The following is a 22077-nucleotide window of genomic DNA, read 5'->3' as shown; positions in this document are numbered from 1 at the left end:
GATAGATTTATAAGGGTGCTATAATTTCTTTACTAGACCAAAAATGAAATTTTTTAATCATTAGCTCATTAGAATTACACTAGCCTTGCTATACATGAATTCAAGAAAAAGTAATCAAGAATTTAAAGCATTCCGAATTAAATGGGGATTTAAAGAAGTAGAGCAAGAGATACAGAGGTTATATTCCAAGATATCTTACAATTATCAATGGTTTCTCTAGGACTAGTAGGAGGCATAGCTATAGATACAAAACAGTTTCTAAGCATTTACATGAAAAACATTACAGACAGGGCAAATAAGTAACAAGGCCTAAACCATGTCAACTGAATCTGATAATATGATAAATTTGACAAGAGAGGAGCAATTTCCAATTCTCCGCAGCTGCAGCTGGCCTCGTCAAAGCCGCCTCCGGGCAACAGAAAATTGGACAATCTTCCATGTTAGGTGGTTAATCTTTCACCACTTTTCAAGATGCCATGTCTACTGGAAAACAAAATAGAAGATCTAACTCAGTGCTTTTGCTTCTGAGAAATGAAACGAATCCCCTGCTTCCCAAGCTTGAAACTCTTGGACTTTCCATCATCAAGAGCAATGGAAACAACTGACGTTCCCTCAAAAACTTCCACCACCGTACCCCTATGCCTGCCAAAGAATAAGCAGAGGAACTCAGCATTTAGAACACCAAAACACGTGGAGATTATGGGCAGTCGAAAGGACTGCAACAAGTGAAGTGCTCATAGATGGGGAATGAAAGATTACATTTCCGTAATCTGTAGATGGAAAACTCACCAGGAATTGCTAGACGACTGATGAACCTCTACTCTTTTCCCAGCGGCATCTTTTCCCAATTTCTGCAGTATCCAGTTGGCATCTGTAAAGTCCTTTATGGTGCTATCTTCATGCCGTTGGGAGGAATCTTCATCACCCGGTGCTGGTCTCCTCCGTTTTGACCTCTGTCCCCTGGTGTAAGTTATCTCATCCTTCCCAGGCGGAGGTAAGGAATCCTGATTTCCCGTACTGGATACAATTTGGTTTCCATTATTAGAATTCTTGGGAATTTTAAACTTCAAATAAGGCTTCCGCTCCTTTGTCGGAGCCTGTGAAACAGAAGGCAAGCTACTGCTGTCATCAATCAGGTCACCAGAAGCAGACACATCCTCGCCATGTCCAATTGAAGTGTGTTTGCTCCTTCGGCTAGCAGGGACTTCAGGTCCACTCCTTGCAGATGCGCTGTCTTCAGCACTTCTTTTGCCTAGTATCGAGTATGTATTCCTAGGAGAAACCGATTCATGGCCCTCGCTGAATCCTCTGATGTTAGACAATCCTAAATTAGAAGCATTCTTGAGCTTTATCAAGGGGCCATCTTTAACTTGCAACTTTAAACCTTTAACACACAAGATAACTTTTTGTCATTACACTAAGAGGCGCACATCAAACAAGAGGGATGCAAAACGATGATGAATGACAAAAATTACGATTTCTCCTACTTGGAGTGCATTACCTTTTTGCTCCCCAAATTTAGCTGCAGAATCAGGTCTATTGATGTGCTCTTGATGTTGTTTCAGCTGGCCTGTATCTTCAGTTCCTACAGAGTATATGTAGAGAACATTATTTTACTACATTGTGAAACTTGACAAGAGAAAGCAACAATAGAACACATCAAACAATCTATTTTCATCGTGGAAAAATTTATGTTTGGGATTAAAAGTCTCAGAATTTTGACCAAAAGGTTGACTTTAATAAATTTTCAAGGATTGAGCAGGAGGCTTATTTTTAAATTGAATGCAATCCATTGTTACATTTTTCATCACTAAATCTATGTAAGCAACGACATGTAGAAAACAAATCATTGCAATTCCACACTATAAAAGACCAAAAGCATCCAACCCAACTTCTACTAGCTCCAACGGAACTGTTAATCTAACTCGATAGCAAACATCAAACACAAACATGCCATTGGAAACAAAAGTAGCAAACATGTACCTTTGGATGAAGTCTTGTCTTGCCCCATGGGAGGACTAGTATTTTTGCTTCGGCCACCCAAATGTATAACAAGCTTTGGCCCCTGTGCAGTCTTGGGTATGCCAGTATTACCTCCTATTTCCTCCCTGTTAGTGAAGCCCCGGGATTTGTTACTCTTTATTCTGATAGTTCTAGATGCCTTTGTTACATTGGTTGCTGAAACCTCATCAATATATTTATGTTTCGAGGCTGCTGCTTCAGTTACCGCACATGTGTCTTCCATCAAGCTTCCAGCAACAGGAGAGAAAGCAGAAGCAGGTTCATTGGAAAGCTGCATTTCATCATTCTTATTATTGCCAGTATTCTGTCCAGATGGACCATCGCCATACCCATCTAAACTACGGTACGTATCAACTCCACTGATCAGAGATGTTTCATTCCCTCTTTTCTTGCCATACTTCTTATTTGAAGATTTTTTCCCATACTCTTTGCTCTTTCTTGGTGATTTATTACCTAACCCTTTCAGAGAGAACTTTAAGGAACGGCCATATTCATTCTTTACTGATACAGGTCCGCTCTCTTCATCATCAGAGAAAGGTGAGATGTCAAATATTTCTTCTTGAGTTGGCAAACCAGCAGCTGCCCTCAAGCTTGCTATCAAATCCTTATCAGCCTCATCTCTTCGCCTCCAGAGCTCCTGAACAGCCTCCTCAAGATTCGTAACCTGGAAAAAAGATAACACATTGAAGCCAAACAATAGAATTGGTAAAAGAAAGAGCATCATTCACATGCTACATATCCCTATTCATGTGCACGAAAAAATCACCTGGGGGCATTCTCCACGGCATGTGGGGCAAACATATTGGAGATTTCCATCAACTTGAAATTGCATGTATTTAGCATCACTGAGAAATAAATTTTGATGTCAAGATATCAAAATTGGTAAAGTCTGAAGATGTACAAAAAAGACAAAACCAAAGCATAACATATAGATGTAACAACTAGAAGTAATTGTTGATCTACATAGTAATTTAAATCAACTACAAAACCATAAGCAGTAGATAGACTTTGTAATAGTTTTTTAAGCCTACAAGCAAGCAACACCAAACTAAGATAGATAGATGCAGGAAAAGGATGTGTAATTTATTGAACACATAAGGAATTACTGTTTGGCATATTGATATTAGATGATCATATGTATATCCTCTCCATTCTGTTAGTGAAAAGAGCTCCAAGCTTGTCGTGAGTAGTGAAGGTGAGATTAAGAACCAGAAAGGGGATAAATTAATTGGTGAGATAAAAACAGAAGTTATCATCATAGCTTCTTCACAAGTGTGAGTGTGACAAAATTTTCAAGACTAAGGAACAAAGTTCCTAGTTCTCATATGTTATTCATGAAAACAGTTCCATTAATCTACGATCAAAGATTCAAAATTACTAATTCCTCATCAGTCTTGTAATTGAAAAGGTACTACACAAAAGAGAACATATCAACGAGAGAAGTTAAGGAAAAAGAGCAAGAAAGACCTGATTCCGTCACAAGGACAATGCACCCAACGTTGACAGATATCGCAGCATACCATAGGAGTTGATTCGGAGTCTCTATACACCTGCAGATGTGAGTAAAATATTAAGCAATCAACTGTTGCTGCTTAAGAAAAAGTGTTTTTCAAGCCTTCTGTCATGGGCAGAGAATGTGTCCCCAGGGACCAAGTACTATACAATACCTTCAGACAGACTGGGCAGTAATTTCCTTTGCCAAACAATCTTCCACAAGCATCACAACAAGTGTAGCCCAAAAGCCACCTACAGAATTTTAATTTCAAAGTCATGGACAGATCAAAATTTACCTATCAACAGAATTTTTAATTTAAGGTCATGGAAAGACTACATTTACCATATCATTAACATATGAGAAATACAAAGACTGGCATAAATATTCACTTCATTAGGCCCTAACCAGATTTTAAAATTTGCATATAAATGAAAAAATCTAATCCAACCTCATATGGTATTCACACCAAAACTGTTATAATTTTTATTCAGGTGTTTATTTGTCCATATATATGTGTAATATAATAAGATACTCCAAGACACTACTAATCGCAAGCGTCTTGTCTTCGCATGTGTCTTCAACATATATCCATTTTTCATTTTCAAGCATAGCTTCTGAAGTCAGAGATATGGAAATAGAATTACTTGTTTGGATATAGCTTCGTGTTCCTAAAGTTAGAGTAAAGTCACTTCATCATGAAACTAGATCTCAGTTTATAGCATTATAAGACCATCAAGAAGTCTTCATCGGACACATGCATAAATACATTCATTGGGGTAGAAAACATTTTACTAATCTTAACCATTTCTTAAGACTAGGGAAGCACTAAACTGAGATGGGCATTCGATTAAAAATTATATATATACAGATGCTTCTAAAGTGCAGCTTTTAGACATGCATAATGCATAATAGCACAGAATACATGATAGATACAAGCTTCACAATAGAGTTAGGATCCAACCAAAACAACAAAAAACACTATAACCCAAACCCACCGGCTGATTGAATTTGTTCGAAAACAAGAATAGCAAAGAAGACCACATGAAGCAAATAATGAATCCAAATTGAGGTAGAAATTCTGACCTTACACTTAAGCCATTTCCAGGCACCGTAGAATCACAGCTATGACATTTGGTGTGCTTGGGACACAGATAAGGTCCATGGCCAACATTCTGCATTGTTCCAAATTGAAATGCATAAGCTAATTGATCGTTGATAACTTTTTCACGAAAATTTTCTATCGCACCTTATGTGGAGGTTGCTGACAATAACAGTGGTATGCACCATCACACCTTTTACAGAACATGAACTTATTTGGATCTCCAGTTCTCCGACAGACCTATGTAACCAAAAAAAATATATGAAAGCCGATTATAGTCAAGGTTTAGAATCACTGACCAACTCCCCCCCACCCCCCAATCTGTTGGCCAGAGAAGCTATGAAAAATGAAGATACAAAAGATTTCAAGCATATAGTTATTTACTTGAAAATGAAAGGGCTTCTAAAAGTCAAAATTCTCAATGAGGTAGTAATTTTTCAAATAAAATATCAATCCCCCGTAATAGTAAATAATCATTCTCTATTTAAAACAATCATTATCGACATATTTTATGAAGAACAATTAAATGTATCCCCAAAGTAATGCAAAATAACCATTCATCTATATATAATTCACTGTAAGTATAAGGAATGAGATATCAACCTCGCATGTACGGCAAGAGGGGCAAGTCCAAGAACTCCAGTGAAAAAGATCTGTGTTCAAACATTTCGTTACAAAAAAAAAATTGCAAACGAAAAAGACATTATAATTACTTCAATGCAGCTTTAGAAGCTACCTCTGTTTTGGGACCAAGCTTTAAGACAATTCCGGTGATACTTCTTGCCACAGCTATTGCAAGATAGCATCTTCCTCGCCCTTTCACTTTCGTCATTTTCACCAGAAAAGCATATTCGGCACATCACTTTGGCAGTTGACAGGCCTTGCTCTTCTCCAGCAGCATCCTTAGCCTGCTAGAAGAACTAATTATAAGGGCCTTCGGATGACTTGGCTGAACTGATAGATATTCTTTTTTTAGAGGGAATATATAGATAGTCTTAATATTTAGTGTAGCATAAATATTATCAGGAGAGATGTACAGTAAACTGATATTTAAGGTTCTTATGTAAACGATCATTGCAGAACCTAATTATTACACTCAACATTACATGCCTGTGAACATAATGCAGCATGTCAGACGCTGTATTTAAAAAACAAACAGCACAAAACCATATATCATCTAAAATAGTTGTGGCACTAGGCATGATGAAGGAATGCCTTCAGGTTCTGAAGAACTATTTCTTTTAGCAATGCTCCATCTGATATCGTCTCCAAAAGTGCTTTATTTCAAAGAACATAAAACCATTGACAGTCACCATTAATTCCTCTCTAACAGTTCATAACTAGTTAACTTACAGATTTTATATTCCATCAGTACAAATATAGCTGATAGATTCTAGAAATCGTGAAAAAACTAAGAATGACTACCTTTGCATCCCTTTACGTGGAAGGAGGAATCTCTTGCCTTTTTCAGTTTAAGCACTTACTAACAATTATTGCCTTGTCCTATTCCAATCTGACCAACTAAGTAGGATGCTCATTTCTTTTCACAACATCATGATATTTAAGCTAGATGCGGTTCGAAAATAATTCGATAACTACCAAAAAATAGTGTTTCTAGCAAGTCATAGCCGTTGACAAAGTGTGTTGTAGTGTTTACAGACCAAAAAAGGGGTTATCTTCTATAAAGGTCCTCTTTAATTTCCAGGAGAGTTTGTGAAACATTGCAATACTTACAGAAACTAGAAGAAAGTATCTGAAGATCAGAAATTAAAAAACAATTGCTATACAAAATCAGCACATGATGAGACCAAGATTTAAATTATGTCAGCTTTACAGAAAAACTTTCCGCGTACTAATTACGGCATATGATATCTACTGCAACACGTGGAACACTTCTCAGGTAATAAAGTAACTGATGAAAATGGGAAAGCAAAAGCGTAATTCCAGGATATAACAGAAACAACTGTCTTAAATGCCACAAATGAGGTACTTGTCATCTACAGTCAGTTCTTTAAACGCCGCAATTAAAATTAAGAAAACACGCAAACACATGGAAACCAAGACCAACCAAATTACCAATTAGGGAAGTTCCAACCTTCACGCATAATACATTCTACAATCAAATAACCAATAACTAGGAGCAGAAAACATGTACTTTAACAATATGAATCAACCTACTCAAAACTTTTCAAAACCTAAGAATAAAAACAAAATTCCATACTGATTTAAGGTCATGGAAAGACTACATTTTGCCATTCCTTTCTATTCCCTCAAATGCATTTCTTTTCCTTTTTTTCCCTTATATAGCATGATCTCGAATTTTTTCTATTAAGAAGGTGCGCGTCTTTAACTGGAAATTAATGGATCCTACATTCTACCAAAAAAAAAAAAAAAAACTGGAAACACAAAACACACATGAAATATCGAACATTAATAAAAAAAAAAATCAGAAACCCTATAAATTATATATATAAAAAAATTATTCACCTCCAAATCACCAGACTCAAACCTCCTGGCATAATCCTCAGCTACCAATGAGGCAGCAGCAGCTTGTTTCTGCAGCGCAGCCCTCTTCACCTGCGCCGACGCCTCCTCACCTCCAACTCCAGCCACATCCGCCGCCAATTGGGGCGCTGGAGGTGGCAAGGCGGGAGAAACAGAAACTTTGGGGACTTTAACCTGAATGGTCGCATTCTCCTTGGCCTTGATCAACCACGGGTCCTTCAAGAATAGCTCAACCCTAGCAACCTCCTTCAAAAAATCTTCTTTCCCCTTCTCGCTCCGCAGCGGCCCAGCAAATCCCAACGCACAGAAACATATTTTCCGGCTGCAATAACACAAAAGATCCAAGATTTCGTTCAGAACTTAAAACCCACATCATTCTACCCTCGGACACACAGGCACAAAGGCATCTTTCCGGAGAAAAAAATGAAATGGGAGAAAGAGATACAGAAATATACGAATATACAAAGTGAGTCTGTGTGTGCACCACAAATAATTGGAGTCAGTGGCAAGATTAGAGCAGGGGTTACCAGGTAATTGGGCAAGCAACATGAAAGGCCATAATTACACGAGGAAAAATGGGGGGAAATTTTATTTATTTTGAGTGTTTAAGCGAACGGTGTTATGGAGAAAAAATTAACTTTAATTCTTTTGGTTGATTGGGAAAAAAATAATCAGAAATTCGAAAAGAAATTTGGGGAGGAGAGAGATAGAAAGAGACGAGGTTGGTGAAATATTGGGAGTAGCTGGCATGGGTTGGGCTTGCTTGTCAACCTTCACGAGAAATTCAGAATCTAGGGTTTTGAATAATGAATTTGGCCCATTTAAGAGTATATTTCACACTCTTTTATTTTGTTTTATTATTGGGGTGATTCTATTCATAGCCCCCATTTTATTCCTTGCAGCCCCTTTTTTAAGTAATAATAATAATTAATAAAAAAATTACTATTTTACCCTATGTTTCATAATCCCCAAATTAAATTAATTTTAATTAATTCATCATTTCCGTTTCTTTTTAACACATGTTTCAGCCCCTTGCAGCCCACGAAGATTGTTGTTTCTTAGATACTCTTGTCGCACAATTTATTGGAACCTCTCTACTTGTTCCACTTTCTCAAAATCAATTTCAGGTAGAAGATCGTGATTCCCAAAACTCTCTTGTTCCATCACTACTCTCACTGCCGAAACCGCAACAGACACACTACAATAATTCAATTGAATAAGTCTAAGAAACAGTATTTCTCCATATCAGAAGGAAACTCCCTCAATTTTGGTGAGTTCAGAGTGCAAAGATTCTCAAGGAAACTCCCTCAAACTTGCCACACCAAAATCAGCCAACATTTATACTCATCGACCTCAAATTGAGAGCAAATAATTTGTGCAATATCAATCATGTCAGTTGTCGAACTATTTTTAAAAATTCTCCAAAATCTGCTATTCTTCCATATCCGCTTAATTCTTTGGCCAAAACATAGCACATGAGAAGTAGTACCCCCACATTTGCAAAGGAAACAGATCCCATCGGAAGGCACACATCATAAGGCATACTCTATTGTTAAATTTCTATCTTTTTCTCTATAGTGCATTGTTCTCTTGCTCTAAGGCTAGATCTCTTATGGTCGCGACGGCGATTTTGGCTCTCCTAGTAAACGATGTGGCGCAGGAGGCTCCGACGTCGGCTCCTACATTCTCCGCCGAAGAGGAGGCGTCGTTGTTCGCGGTCGAGTGCGCTCTCGCCGTGGCAAATGCGAGTATCCTCCATGTTTCGCGTCAATTTCCGGAGGGATGCCAGCACCCCTTCTGGTCGTGGTTTTGAGAGCTTTCAGCTTCTTGTACATTTATTCCTCTTCTAATAGAATTGAATTCAACATGATCACGATTTCGCTGGATGAGGAGAAAGACGAGTAGCACGAAGGGCGAGTCGAGATGAACGACAGAGAAATCGGTGGTAGCAGCACCGTGGAGAGAAAGGCTGAAGAAATAGCTTTTTAATCAGAGGCTACAAGAAGTTTCTATTAATAATTTTAATATTTTAATAAATTAGAGGCTACAAAGAGTAAAATTGTGGCTATGAATAGAATCACCCTTATTATTGAATGGGTATATATCAAAGCTCTATTGTATTTGTAATAATGCATTTTCTAATTTTTTATTCAGAGTGGACTTAAAAATGTTCAAATTAAAATGGTAAAATAAAAATTATTTATTAATATAAAAAAAATAAAATTTAGCTACACTTACCATTTTACCATTTGGTGAAGACAATATGAACACTTACTGCAAAATACATTAAAAACATGAAGGAATTAAACCTGAATCAGAGAAATTAATCAATTAAGAGTAAAAAATCAAAAAACTTGAAGAACACTCGGGAGAAGATATAGAGAATTGTTGTATTTCTGATAGCGTAACCGTACATGGTGGTGATTTCTCCTATTTATAGAAGGGCTTTACAAGAGTTAAGACAGTAACTTCCTTAATTCACGTACGCTACATGCAATATCTACCTTTTCCGTCACTATCGTTAAATATCTCATTAGTAATTGCAGCTTTTGTCAGATGTTTCTTCAGGTGTTTAGTCACCGTTGTCTTCTTCTTCCCAGTCCTTGAATGCGTAGACAGCATAGGTTTCGTATAACTTGTTTTCAAGAGGCATATATGTCAATGTATGTCGGTTCTTTTTGTTGACTTACAGTCTTTTTTGTCGTACCTAATCCAGTTTGATATCCTAACATAGGCAGCACTGACTTCGCTTTCTTTTATTGGCGCGCCGGCCTCATTATCCTATTCTCATTTATAATAATAATAATAATAATAATAATAATAATAATAATAATAATAATAATAATAATAATAATAATAATAATAATAATAATAATAATAATAATAAACAGTTTAATGAATGACAGCGTTGAGGTAGGGATTACTCATTCCCTAGTAAACAATAAATGAGTCTTTTTTACCGAATTTTTATTGTCAGTGGCTTCTTTCTTAATTATCAGCGTTGGCTGTTTTCCCTTCACAGAATCTGCCATTTCAGCTTATGTCATTTGCATTTGATGCTGTCAGTTACTTTTTGAAGTTTTCCTCTTTTTTGGTTCCCGGTACCAAAACCTTCTGTATTCTCTTGAATCTGGGCCATTTGATTTCACACGCATTGACGTGGCCTAATCGACACTCTCCATTTCAAATATTTCAAAATCCTAGGTAATCATTTAAATCTCACCTACCTCGTTTTTTCCCCCCTATAATTAATGTTCATCTTCTTCTTTTCACTTTTTTGCTTCATTCAACCCGTCATTTATAACTCATAGAAAAGGAACTCTCGAGTACACTTTGCTATCGCACGGGGCCAATACTTTCTTCCCGACCGTCCATCTCGCTGAAATCTCTATTTCTTCATTCACGTCTTTCTTCTCTCCGGTACTAGGTTTCCCCTTGCCTCTCATATTCTCCTTTGTTTACATCGTCTATAGTGGTCATCCTCTGTCGGACATATACATACGGCCCCAGATATACATATACTTGTTACTTCTCCGCTATGACTACAGTAGGGGCCCGTCAGAATGCGATCAATTTAAAACATGATATGAGTTGTGCTAATCTGCCTGATTCATCTCTCACTATGGAGGAATTAGAAGCCATTAAGAAAAACCATCGATGTCCGATAGATAAACTAAAATTCATACTCCAAGCTAAATGGGTGGAGAGGCCTGATAGGTGTCGTCCACACACAATTCTCATATGGGTGAAACAAATTGAGGTGGGGTTGCGCCTTCCCCTCTCACCCCTCCTCATTTTATCTTGGACGTTAGAGCCATTTTTGGCATTCCTTTCTTTCAAATTTCTCCTTCAGCTCGGAGAAGAGCTTTCGCTTTTCATATTGTTTGCTCTGTTAATGATATCCTTGACACAGTTGACTTCTTTCTCAAGACCCAGACCTTGAAAAAGATCGGTATCCATTACCACTTTACTTTCAACCCCAAGCATAATATCCAATTTTTGAAGGGCGTAAACTCCTTTGACAAAGATTTCATCGACAAATATTTCTTTGTTCAAGTTTTAGAAGTGGATTGGCGTACCTACACCGATAATTATGAAATGACTTGGCATCTAATCAAACATTCTCCCCGCATAACTAGATATAAGTTAACCAGCTTTGAAGCGCGAGTGATAGATGCCATAAATGACCACTTTGCCAATAATAAATTTGATTGTAAAGCCATGACTGAGAGTGCATCAACTCTCGCGGGGGCATGGCTGTTTCTAAGTACCCTGCAGCCAGCATTGGTAATGTTTATCTAGTTTTTCTTTCTTCCTTTTTCCTTTATCTTTTATTGCTATTTCGTAATGAATTATTGTCTTAATTAGGCGAGATGTAGAAAACCCGGACTGGTGCCAAAGTTCCTAGTCTGGAAGCTGCTGCGGCAGCTACTTAAGAGATTGTCCCAGCTACTGGAGCTACCATCGTCGAGGCAGGTATAATCGATAGTTCTCAAGGTGGGGAAGCCCGCTCTGTTGATCTCTCTGCCTTTCACCCGGGCCTCCTCATGCGGCCCAACCAATCAACGATGTTGCTCTCGAGGCCGGTGCTGGTGTTGTTGCCTTCTTCATTCCCTTGCAACAGAGGGATGAAAAGTCCAGTCCCTCTGACGAGGAGGGAAAACTCAAATGCAAGGGTCGGCGCAAGGGTCCTGTCCGCAAGAAGCTGGCGCATAAAAAGTAACGAAAGGGTAAGACAAGTGCCAGGGGCGGCTTTGCCTCACCTGTGGCTGTACTTTCTTCATCTCCATCCCATGAGCAGGAGAGAGGTTTAGAGATTGGTCAACTGTTAGGTCCGGAGGGTCTCGAATAGGTGTATGGGGGGGAATAGGCTATTTTTCCAAGTTAAAACGAAACTTTAAATACAAACTGACTCAACCTGTTTACTGAAAAGAGTTTTGTCAAAACAGGGTTGACGACTGATACTGAATACTCTTCAGTAAGGAGTTATCAGTTAAGTTAAAGACTTTAACTGATACACGTAAGGCTTCAGTCGAGTTTGATAAACAGAGAGATGTCATGAATCTTACTGACTATCAGAAGATAGATCAGTTAGACTGATAACACACGCAGCAGAAAAATTTTGTTTCGAAATAGCCTATGAAATTAAACATGTTGTCAGTCGTTAAGTTTCTCTTTGCAATTAATCAGTTTTTAGTTTATGAAGGTAAGAGCACAAGTAAGAAAGTAAGTACTGAAAGCTGTAAGTAACACAAGGATTTTTACGTGGTTCAGAAAACACTTCCTACATCTACGGTCGGTTGACCAGACCAACAACTTCACTGGGCAAGTGCTTACGGGTGCACTGCAAACCGATGCGTGTGCTTACGGGTGCACAACAAACCTGAACGTGTGCTTGCGGGTGCACACAAACCGAGACAACTGAAGATCTTATCTTCAGTACCAACACACTGGTTGGATTTCTCACTCCTGGCGCACACTGGGCACTAAGATCTCACGGAGACAGAACACTGATCTGAACTCCTTTTTGACACAAACACTCAATTCGGTTGGTTGAAGAGAGGTTTGAAAACTTGCCAATTAAACCACAAAGAACAAGTTCTTTGCAGTCAGTTTTACCTAGGCTTTGGATATACAATGTTTGCCTAAGGTCTAAGAGAATATATGTAATCAACAGTGACTGATTTTTGGCTTTGTGTGATTCTCTTCTTCGATTCAAACTTTGGGGAGGCTTGATTTTGCTGAGTAATGAATTCGACAGAGTTTCAGCTTATGTTGTTGAATCGGTGAAGATTGAAGTGATCCTCGAGCGCTATTTATTGGAGACGTCTTGAATAGATCCGTTGGCGGAGATGGTCTTCAAGATTTCTTCCGTTAGAGAGTAATTTAAACTTGGGCTGAGGCTTCAATCTTCGAGGTTCCTTGTTTGGTGAGAACGGCTACTTTGAAGGCAGGAGATGCGACAACTCTGAAAAGATAATCACCGAAAAGGAATAGCCTCTGCAGAGAAAGGACGATCCTGAAATCTCTGCATTTAATGCAACTGTACTTCTGGAGTGCGTGGCTTCCTTTGAACGTTGGAGGTTCAGTCCGAGGAAGAATGTTTAACTGATACTTGACTTTAGTATCAGTCCGCTGAATCCACGTGGCGCGCATTAAGTAATCAGTTGAAACTGATCCTTCGATTGATAAGTCAAATATCAATAATTTGACTTTGCCTTAAACGTTAGTTCAGTCGGCATCTTCAGTCTGTAGTCTTCAATCCTTCGTTCTTCAGTCTTCAGTTCAGAACAACAACTAAACTAGAAAAAGAACTCTAACACTTGAGTTCGAACAGTTCTAGTCTATTACAAGTGAAACCTATTGATTTTGGTATCATCAAAACTAGAATTAGGATATTTCATTAAGTTCCCAACATCAACCTTCCCGCCCTCACAAATCATTGAGGAATTTGTCCTGTGCTGAGTGTCAAGCATTGATGGAGGTCCAGACTTTCTCCGATGATTTAAAGGAGGTGGATGAGATGGACCTAGGACTGTTTGCAGACGACTTTTATTTTTCTGCAGAATGGGTACATTCCTACGATTCATTTTCCCTTAATGATATTGTTACCACAATTTTATTGTGGCTCATAAGATGAGTTTATTTAAGAATTAATTTGTTTTCGCTAGACCATCTTTCTTATTTACTTATTTGACTGATCTGTTGTGGGACCGTTAACAATGATTGTGGTATTTAAATTGAAAGAATGGAAGGAACAATAAATTGTAATTGGATTTTGAAATAATTAGCATGTCATGTAGGTTAAAATAAGATGAGAATTATCAGACTTAAGTTTATATACATATATATATAGGGGTGGGCTACCGTGAGAGCACATCTTAAAATAAGAAATAAGAGCAATTTTTGATGTATGAATTTTATGTAGAACACGTATGAATTCGCTGTATAAAGGTATGAATTGTGAAAAATAAATTTTTGCTATATTTGAGATTCGAACTCAGGACCATAAATCTAACCAACAGGATTACGAATCAACCGTAGATCTTGATGATCTAAGGGCTGAAAATGATTCTTATTTTATATCTTCATAAATGCTCTTATTTTAGCTCTTCTATATATATATATATATATATATATATATATATATATATAGGAATGGGATCATATAGATCCCAATGCTTATAATAGATCCGTAGATCCAAATCTAGACCACACATTTATGACATGTGGCGCATCAAGATGGTGACACGTGGCAAGGATTCCAAGGCAAAATCTGGAGGGGTAAAATTGGAATGTAATTTTCGGATTTAATAATTAAAAAAAATATATTTTTTTTAGATTTTCTCAAAATAGATATATTTTAGATGCATATAGTTTCACACAAAGATGCATAAAGTTTTCACATGAAATGCATAACTTTGAACAGAAAAATGCATTTAATTTTTCCAGTTTTGGTATTTTCACCACCCCACCCCATACCACCCCCCAATCCAGCCCACACCACCCCCCAACCCTCCCCATTACCACCCCCCAAAAATATGCATGTTTCACATGCATATAAAATCAAACAAAAATGCATAAAGTTTTCACATAAAAATGCATTAAATTATACAAAAAATGCATTTCATTTTAATAAATCTGGTAGTTTCGCCACCCCACCCCTGCCCCTGCCCCCCCACCCCCCCCCCCCCACCCCCCCCCCCCCCAAAAAATTTTTTTTTTTTCAAAAACTGATTTTCTAATTGCTGGCCCACCCCCACCCCCACCCCCCACCGACCCACCCCCCACCCCCACCCCCCCCCCAAAAAAAATTTTTTTTTTTATTTTTTTTAAAAACTAATTTTCAAAAAAAAAAAAAATTTTTTTGGGGGGGGGTGGGGTGGGTGGGGGGTGGGTGGGTGGGGGGGTCAGTGGTCAGAAAATCAGTTTTTGAGAAAATAAAAAAATAAAAAAAAAATTTTTTGGTGGGGGGTGGGTGGGGGGTGGGTGGGGTAGGGGTGGGTCAGTGGTCAGAAAATCAGTTTTTAAAAAAATAAAAAAAAAATTTTTTTGGGGGGGGGGGGTGGGTGGGGGGTGGGGGGGTAGGGGGTGGGTGGGGGTGGGGTTCTGGGGTGTGGGGGGTGGGGTTGGGGTGGGGTGAAATCTTATGCATATTTATATGAAACTTTATGCATTTTTATATGAAAGTTCATGCATTCTCGTATGAAACTTTATGCATCTAAAATATACCTATTTTGAGAAAATCTAATTTTTTTTTTTTTTTTCTGAATTTTGAAAATTACATTCCAATTTTACCCCTCTCCAGATTTTGCCTGGAAATGCCTTGCCACGTGTCACCATCTTGATGCGCCACATGTCATAAATGTGTGGTCTAGATTTGGATCTACGGATCTATTATAAGCATAGGGATCCACCGGAACCCAACCCTATATATATATATATATATAGGGGAAGACTAAAATAAGAACGCTTCTTAAAATATAAATTAGGAACCATTTTTAGCCCTTAGATCATCAAGATCTACGGTTGATTCATCACCTTGTTGGATAAATTCATGGTCCTGAGTTCGAATCCCAAAGGTAGCAAAAAATTATTTTTCGCAATTCATACCTTTATACAGTTTATTCATGCGTGTTATATATAAAATTCATGCATTTTTGCTGGTTCGTAATTCTTAAAATAAGGGCGGTTTATTGAATAACCGCCCCCTATATATATATATATATATATATATATATATATAGATATAATGGGCTAATGATTCAGGAGCTCATGGCTCATGGTTGCTATTAACATATTCGACACATAATAATGTGTTGATAAGTGGCGTAATAGATTGATGGAGAAATTATTGTATGCTTGCCTCTCTTTTGAAGACATATGTTAATCTGAGAAGGTGGTATTAGATCCCTTGATGCATGATTGTCTTGATTAATTTTCAAGGTTTAAATCCTTTACAAATTATTTAGTGTTAAAAAAGTGCAAAAATGTATTGTGATATGGATAATGAGATGAGCATGATGCAACAAATTATACATTTGAGCATTATATGATCAAGCGTTATAGCCCTGCTTTTAAGATCTTTCATATTTTACTAATCTCTTTACTTGAGAATTCTTACAAGTACAGTTGGAAAAAAAAACAAAGCAGAAAAAATGAGATGCAAATCTGAAGAAATATATGGATAAATTTGATAAATATTATGAATGTGCAAATGTTAACCCACTAATAAGTGGTAATTCAGGTACTTGATTTAAACCTCAATTTCATCTATCAATGGAAAAAACATGATTGGGATATGTTATACTTTATCACTTGGGCAAAAAATCATGATTTATATGATCTTTGATGGGATTTATGAAATTATAATATTGTCTTAGAAGCTGCACAACTTCTGCATATGTGCTCAGATATGAAACATACATCGATCATGTAACACCCGTAGAATTTCTCGATAGATTTATTTAGTAGAGATAGCAATTAAATTCTTTAGGGTGGAATAAATTGATTCGCACCGGAAAGAAAAGAAATAATGAAATCATGCATTAATATTAGTTATACTATATACAAGTATAATTTTATGGAATCAAATTATTTATCTTATTTTCACACAATTATATAAGTATATGTGTAATATTAAAATGTGTAGTACTGTAAGTTTGTGTTGGGTGTGTGCGTGTATTCTAAGAATACTAATAGTTAGATAGTGTATATATGTTATAAAATAAGGTATTAAATGGATTTACATGCCTACTTAAAAGTCTTCTAGAAAATTATGTGTCGGCAAATGGTGGTTAATTCTTCATGTCAAAGTTACAAGTGTACTCTTTTATTATTTTATTCATTTATCAATTCCTACATCAAGCACTAAGACCTTCATTTCATTTAGGTTTTTTTCTTCCATTCGAAACAATCACTTTGGAGAGATATAAGTATAGAGTTGATATATATTAAGGTGTTATTACATCTTGTATTACTTATTCTTGATGATTATATGTGCATCTAGGATTATATTTTTGTGAAATATTTATGTCAGAAGCATGATAATTATGATTTGGTATCAAGAAATTACATCTAGAGTTAAAGGCTGAAGGTGCCCCATTTCGGCCAGAATTTTTAGTTGATTGTTAAATTTGTTTCTTATGGTTCACATGTAGGAAATTTTTATTTTTAATTTTTTTGATACTTATTTTGTGTTTTTAGTGTCCGAATGTTAAATTTCATAATTTTATTGAAGGATTAGCATTTTTCAAAAAATGTTGGAAGATTGTTGCGAAAACTGGAAAGAATCCCCTGTTTGGTAGTGGTTTGTAATTAATGGTTTGATGTGTTTTAAGTGTCCATTGGATTTGAAATTTTTACTGAATCAACTTTAGTATGTCTACATTTTTCATGAAAAATTTCATAAATATTGAAGTTCATCTTATATGTTTACTCATAGTCTTAAAAGGCTTGATCAAAATCAGACAGTTTTGCTAACTTATAGTTCAAGGTGTATAATCCCCTGTTCCTTTGGTATTTTTGAGTGCTATTTTATTTTTAATGAAACTAGACATTCATAGTATGATGTTTTGTGATGTCGTGGTTTAAATTTCAGCTTCATTACATGAGGTTTAGTATTTTTTTAAGTAATTTCTAATTATATGGTTTAAAACTGTCCATTTTTGGTAGATCTTACTAAATTGTACACATGTCATAATCTAACAAATATTTTAATTAATAGTTTCTTCTACAATACAATAGACATCTAGAAGTTTTCAAAACCATATGCAATATTCTCAAATTCATTTTCAATGAATTGATAATATTTTTTTTGAAGTTGAGTGAAATATAGAAGATTGATTATGTACTTTGCATTAAGTTGAGAAATTATGTTACTATAGAATAAGAAGCATGCATACTCATGATATACTAAAACTTTATAATTGATTAATTCGGTGTTGCGAATTTAGGATTAAAGTTTGGACTTATGATGAAAGATAGATTATATAGGATGAGTTTTACAGACTTAGTTTGTCTATACTAAACCTAAGGTTTATATTGTAGGCCCAACTGAAGAGGATACCTAAGTGGGAACCACTCTATAGCAAGACCAGAACCATCTTCTAAATCAGGTGTGTTTATGTTCAAATGTACTTTTGAGTTATTAAACTATGATATTCATGAAAGCAAAATGAATGTTCATGCTTCAATATTTTACTCTCTATTGGGTATGTGTTATTAACTGGCATGAAGTTGGCTTTGCCAATTAACAAGGAGTTAACGATCGTGCTCTAAGCTAGTACTAGCCAGAGTGTAGTGCGCACGGAAGTCAGAACTGGGTAGAACTTGGCCAGGTTCCTCAGTTCTGATGAAGGGGATCGTATGTGGAAGAAAAATCCTCGACAATCATACAGTTATAAGTTGTACCAATAGTAGAGACAGTTAAAGAAAGTGAAGTTTTGTATGCTTATGATGTATGATTTGTGTTTAAAAGCTTCATATGCATATTGTTAAGCATGAAACATTTTACTATACTGTTCATTTCAAATGTTTTATAAACGGTAATAGCACACTGAGTACAATAGTGCTCAGCTAAATCTTTTTAAAATGTTTGCTGGTTGAGCGGCGAATGTGGAGTGTGGTGCTGAGATGAAGATCCTTGTTGCTATTGTATATAACTAGTTCCTTTAATGGAACAACTTTTTGTGTATCTCCACCCGCTTCCTATTTCGTAAATCATAACGACTCTTGTATGCTTTGCTAATGTAAATTAATGTTGTCTTACACTTTGGGTTCAGACCATTCTCTACTCAGTTGAATTCGATTTACATTCACTTCTAGTTATTGAGTTTTCTTTTAGTCATGCTTCGACATTTATACATTTTTTTTCTTCTGAAAGTCGGGGCATGACAGATCAGACCTTAAATATGAATTGATTAGTATACGAAGCTGCACAACTTCTGCATATGTGCTGGGATTTGAAACACAATTTGAATTGTCTTATTTTGTGATCATAGTTATGTCAACTCTGTCACAACCGTCACAAGTGTCAACATCAAAATCACACACGACATGTTTATTTAAGTCACGCACATGTCAACAGGGGGAGTAAGGTACATACCCTCATGTGCACTTGCTCAAAAAAATTCTAAGCAACATGGCCTATAATATTTTCAAAGAGACTATGATACTTTCAAAGGGCTTACAATGTTTTCAAATGGACTATGACATTTTCAAAGGGACTCTAAATCACCCAGTGGTGATCCGCTTAAGCCACTTCTTAGTGTGTTATTCTCTAAATCTCTTCTTAGCGACGATTACTTTTAAGCCACTTCTCAGTGTGGTATTCTCTAAATTGCTTCCCATCGACGGTTACTTTTAAGCCACTTCACAGTGTGCTATTCTATAAATCACTTCTCAGCTATGATTACTTTTAAGCCACTTCTCAGTGTGCCATCTCTAAATCACTTCTCAGTGATAGTTACTATTAAGCCACCTCTGTGGTGTGCCATTCTCTAAATTACCCAAACGGTGACTATTTAAGCCACCTCTGCGGTGTGCTCCTAAATTGTCCAGCGATGATATTATTTATCAATTATCTTTATCCTTTGGAGCTCAATAAGGGATATTCTCAATCAAGTATTGATATTCTCACGCGCCCAATAAGAAAGTATGTCATTCAGATTTGTCAAATATCTATGTCGGTCCTTCTCACGTTATCAAAATATTATGTCTCTCAGCCTTGACAAAATGACATATAATATTGCTATCTTTTTGCGATGACCTTTTTATATGCACAACAAAGTATTTACATTTCTCACCTCTGGCAAGACATTTAATATGGGATATACTCAAACGTTGATCTTTTTATGCGCCCAACGAAATGAAAGTTGATCATCTTTGACAACATTCAAAAATCAAAAGGAAAATCAAGTTTGCAACCACAATTCTAAAATCAAGGAGATTGCAGCTTTGAATTAGTCGTTCAATACTTACAGGGTTGAAAAATTCTTATGTGTTGACATCTTGCAAGGCTGAAATATTTTGTCTTTGATTGTTTTGCAAGGCTGATTTTTTTTTTTTTTTTTTATCTCTGATGAGTTACAGGGTTGCAGAAGTATTTTTAATTTGTTATGTTGCAAAGTGAATATCTCGTCTTAAACAAGTATTAGAGCTAAATATTATGGATGTTGGGTAGACTTGGGAGAGCAGCACAACGCTGGCTCTAACAATAATTCCACTGGTTGAACACGGAGAAGATAGGGTTCAACCAGATTGGGGGGAGTAGCTGATAGGGAGGAGTAAAATAATGAATCAACATTGTGCAATAACAGGGCCAAATTATTTTTCCCTATTATTATTATTATTATTATTATTATTATTATTATTATTATTATTATTATTATTATTATTATTATTATTATTATTATTATTATTATTTTCGATATTTTGTGCAGCATTGACTACTACAGGGTTGGTCTTATGAGGGGTCGGGATTCGAATATTTCTCCCAGCTTTAACAGCTCAGCTTTGCTTTCGACTTTAACAGTCTAGCTCTACACCAGCTCGACGACTCAACTCCAAGATAAAGACTATTATAATAAGAGCTTTGGCCTAATTACTTGAATTAATGGGTTTTAGGGGCCAAGTTTACATGATAACTTATAAATAGGGGGCTCTTATAAATATTTTAGATTACTCTCTATTCACTTCTCACCATGTAAAATGTAATCTCCCACAAAAACATAGTGAAACTCCGATAACCTCCTGTGGATGTAAATCTTCATGATCAAACCACGTAAATCTTAGCGTTTTTTATCGTTTTTATTTACTGTGTTGATTCTTATTTCATCACCCTTAAGAAAAAAGGTTTAAAAATTATCTACTAATTTTTTAGTTGTGAATTCAAAAGCAAGACTATTTCTAGTTGTAAATTCTAATTTTAAAATTCTAATTCACAATCAAGACAACTAGTTGTAAATTCGAGCTTTAAAACTCAAATTAAAAATCAACACTAGCGATTCAGTTATGTATTTATCGAATTGATTGTGAATTCAAGAACATTAACAACAAAAATTCATCTGTAGCATTTTTTAAAAATTACTCCAATTTTTACTAATCATCTCTCTCACTTTCTCAAACACTATAAAATTGATCAGCTTCCCTATCGTCTCAATTTCTGTCCCAATTAAAAAAACTGCTAAAATCTGCAATATTCACGAAAATTAACGCAATTACATGAACCAATCTCACCAAAAATCGATAAATTACAAAATGGAACTTCGTCTACCAGCAATCCACTCGCAACAAATATGCGTATGTATAAACTTTGCTAAAACCCCAACTTATCCATCACTTGTAACAATGGAAACTAAACTAAAATCTAAGCATGGATTTTCAGGTAAAATCCGCACAAAGTGGCAAATAGCGACCGATGTTAACGATCCGAGCAAAATGCAGATTGATCCATGTTATATCTCAATCAAAGGTAGGCATTGTCCAACCTAATTTCGTACGATACTTGTAATTACACAAACTAGAAGTCACTTGTATGGTTTGGATCAACAAACTAGAAGTCCCTTGTATAAAACCTCGCAAATTTAAACAAATGTGAAATCGCAGAAGATGAGAAATATGAATGAGCAAATCTATAATCCAGGTCGTAAATAGTTTCAACTATGATATATGAGGATTAGTACTAATATGTTGGGAAATGAAAAGATAGATCCAACCCTTATGTTTTGATGATACCAAAACTACTGAAAGGCACACTCTAGCTAGAGACGGTATTAATACTCTTAACTGTTTGAGTCTCTTGAATAGCTAGACTGGATTGTGAATGCAATGATGACTGAAGATGTCAGCTCAACTGAAGACTTGCCGACTGAAGGTTGTGCACAAGTCCAAAACACACTAAGAGATGCAGACTCAACTGAAAGCTCCCAACTAAAGGAAACTGCATCAGAAGCAA

General features: G+C 36.3%; 1 protein-coding gene and 1 long non-coding RNA gene across 3 annotated transcripts; one reads left to right on the top strand and one right to left on the bottom strand.

Annotated features, from left to right (window-relative positions):
- Window positions 1-121: 121 nt before the first annotated feature.
- On the bottom strand, window positions 122-7856 carry LOC131007027 (uncharacterized). 2 transcript variants are annotated; one of them, XM_057934180.1, is made up of 13 exons: window positions 7649-7856; window positions 7104-7443; window positions 5353-5524; window positions 5220-5269; window positions 4764-4856; window positions 4601-4689; window positions 3690-3768; window positions 3490-3572; window positions 2789-2867; window positions 1984-2686; window positions 1502-1585; window positions 790-1384; window positions 122-642 (listed from the first exon to the last, which is right to left on the bottom strand). In XM_057934180.1, the coding sequence occupies exons 1-13, from the start codon at window positions 7678-7680 to the stop codon at window positions 510-512; spliced, it is 2532 nt and encodes an 843-aa protein (XP_057790163.1). In that variant the 5' UTR covers window positions 7681-7856; the 3' UTR covers window positions 122-509. The 2 variants fall into 2 exon arrangements, with proteins under 2 accessions (XP_057790163.1, XP_057790162.1); XM_057934179.1 differs by having other exon boundaries at window positions 5353-5527; window positions 7649-7827.
- A 9129-nt stretch (window positions 7857-16985) lies between these two features.
- Window positions 16986-18620, top strand: LOC131007026 (uncharacterized). The gene is made up of 2 exons (XR_009095864.1): window positions 16986-17079; window positions 18171-18620. It is a non-coding gene; the product is annotated as an uncharacterized LOC131007026 (long non-coding RNA).
- The last annotated feature ends 3457 nt before the right edge of the window (window positions 18621-22077 follow it).

Source organism: Salvia miltiorrhiza, chromosome 1 (genome assembly GCF_028751815.1).
Source record: "Salvia miltiorrhiza cultivar Shanhuang (shh) chromosome 1, IMPLAD_Smil_shh, whole genome shotgun sequence".
In the NCBI taxonomy this organism is placed as follows: Eukaryota; Viridiplantae; Streptophyta; class Magnoliopsida; order Lamiales; family Lamiaceae; genus Salvia; species Salvia miltiorrhiza.
The sequence above is the reverse complement of the archived record's forward strand: the minus strand, read 5'-3'. Positions and strand labels throughout refer to the sequence as shown.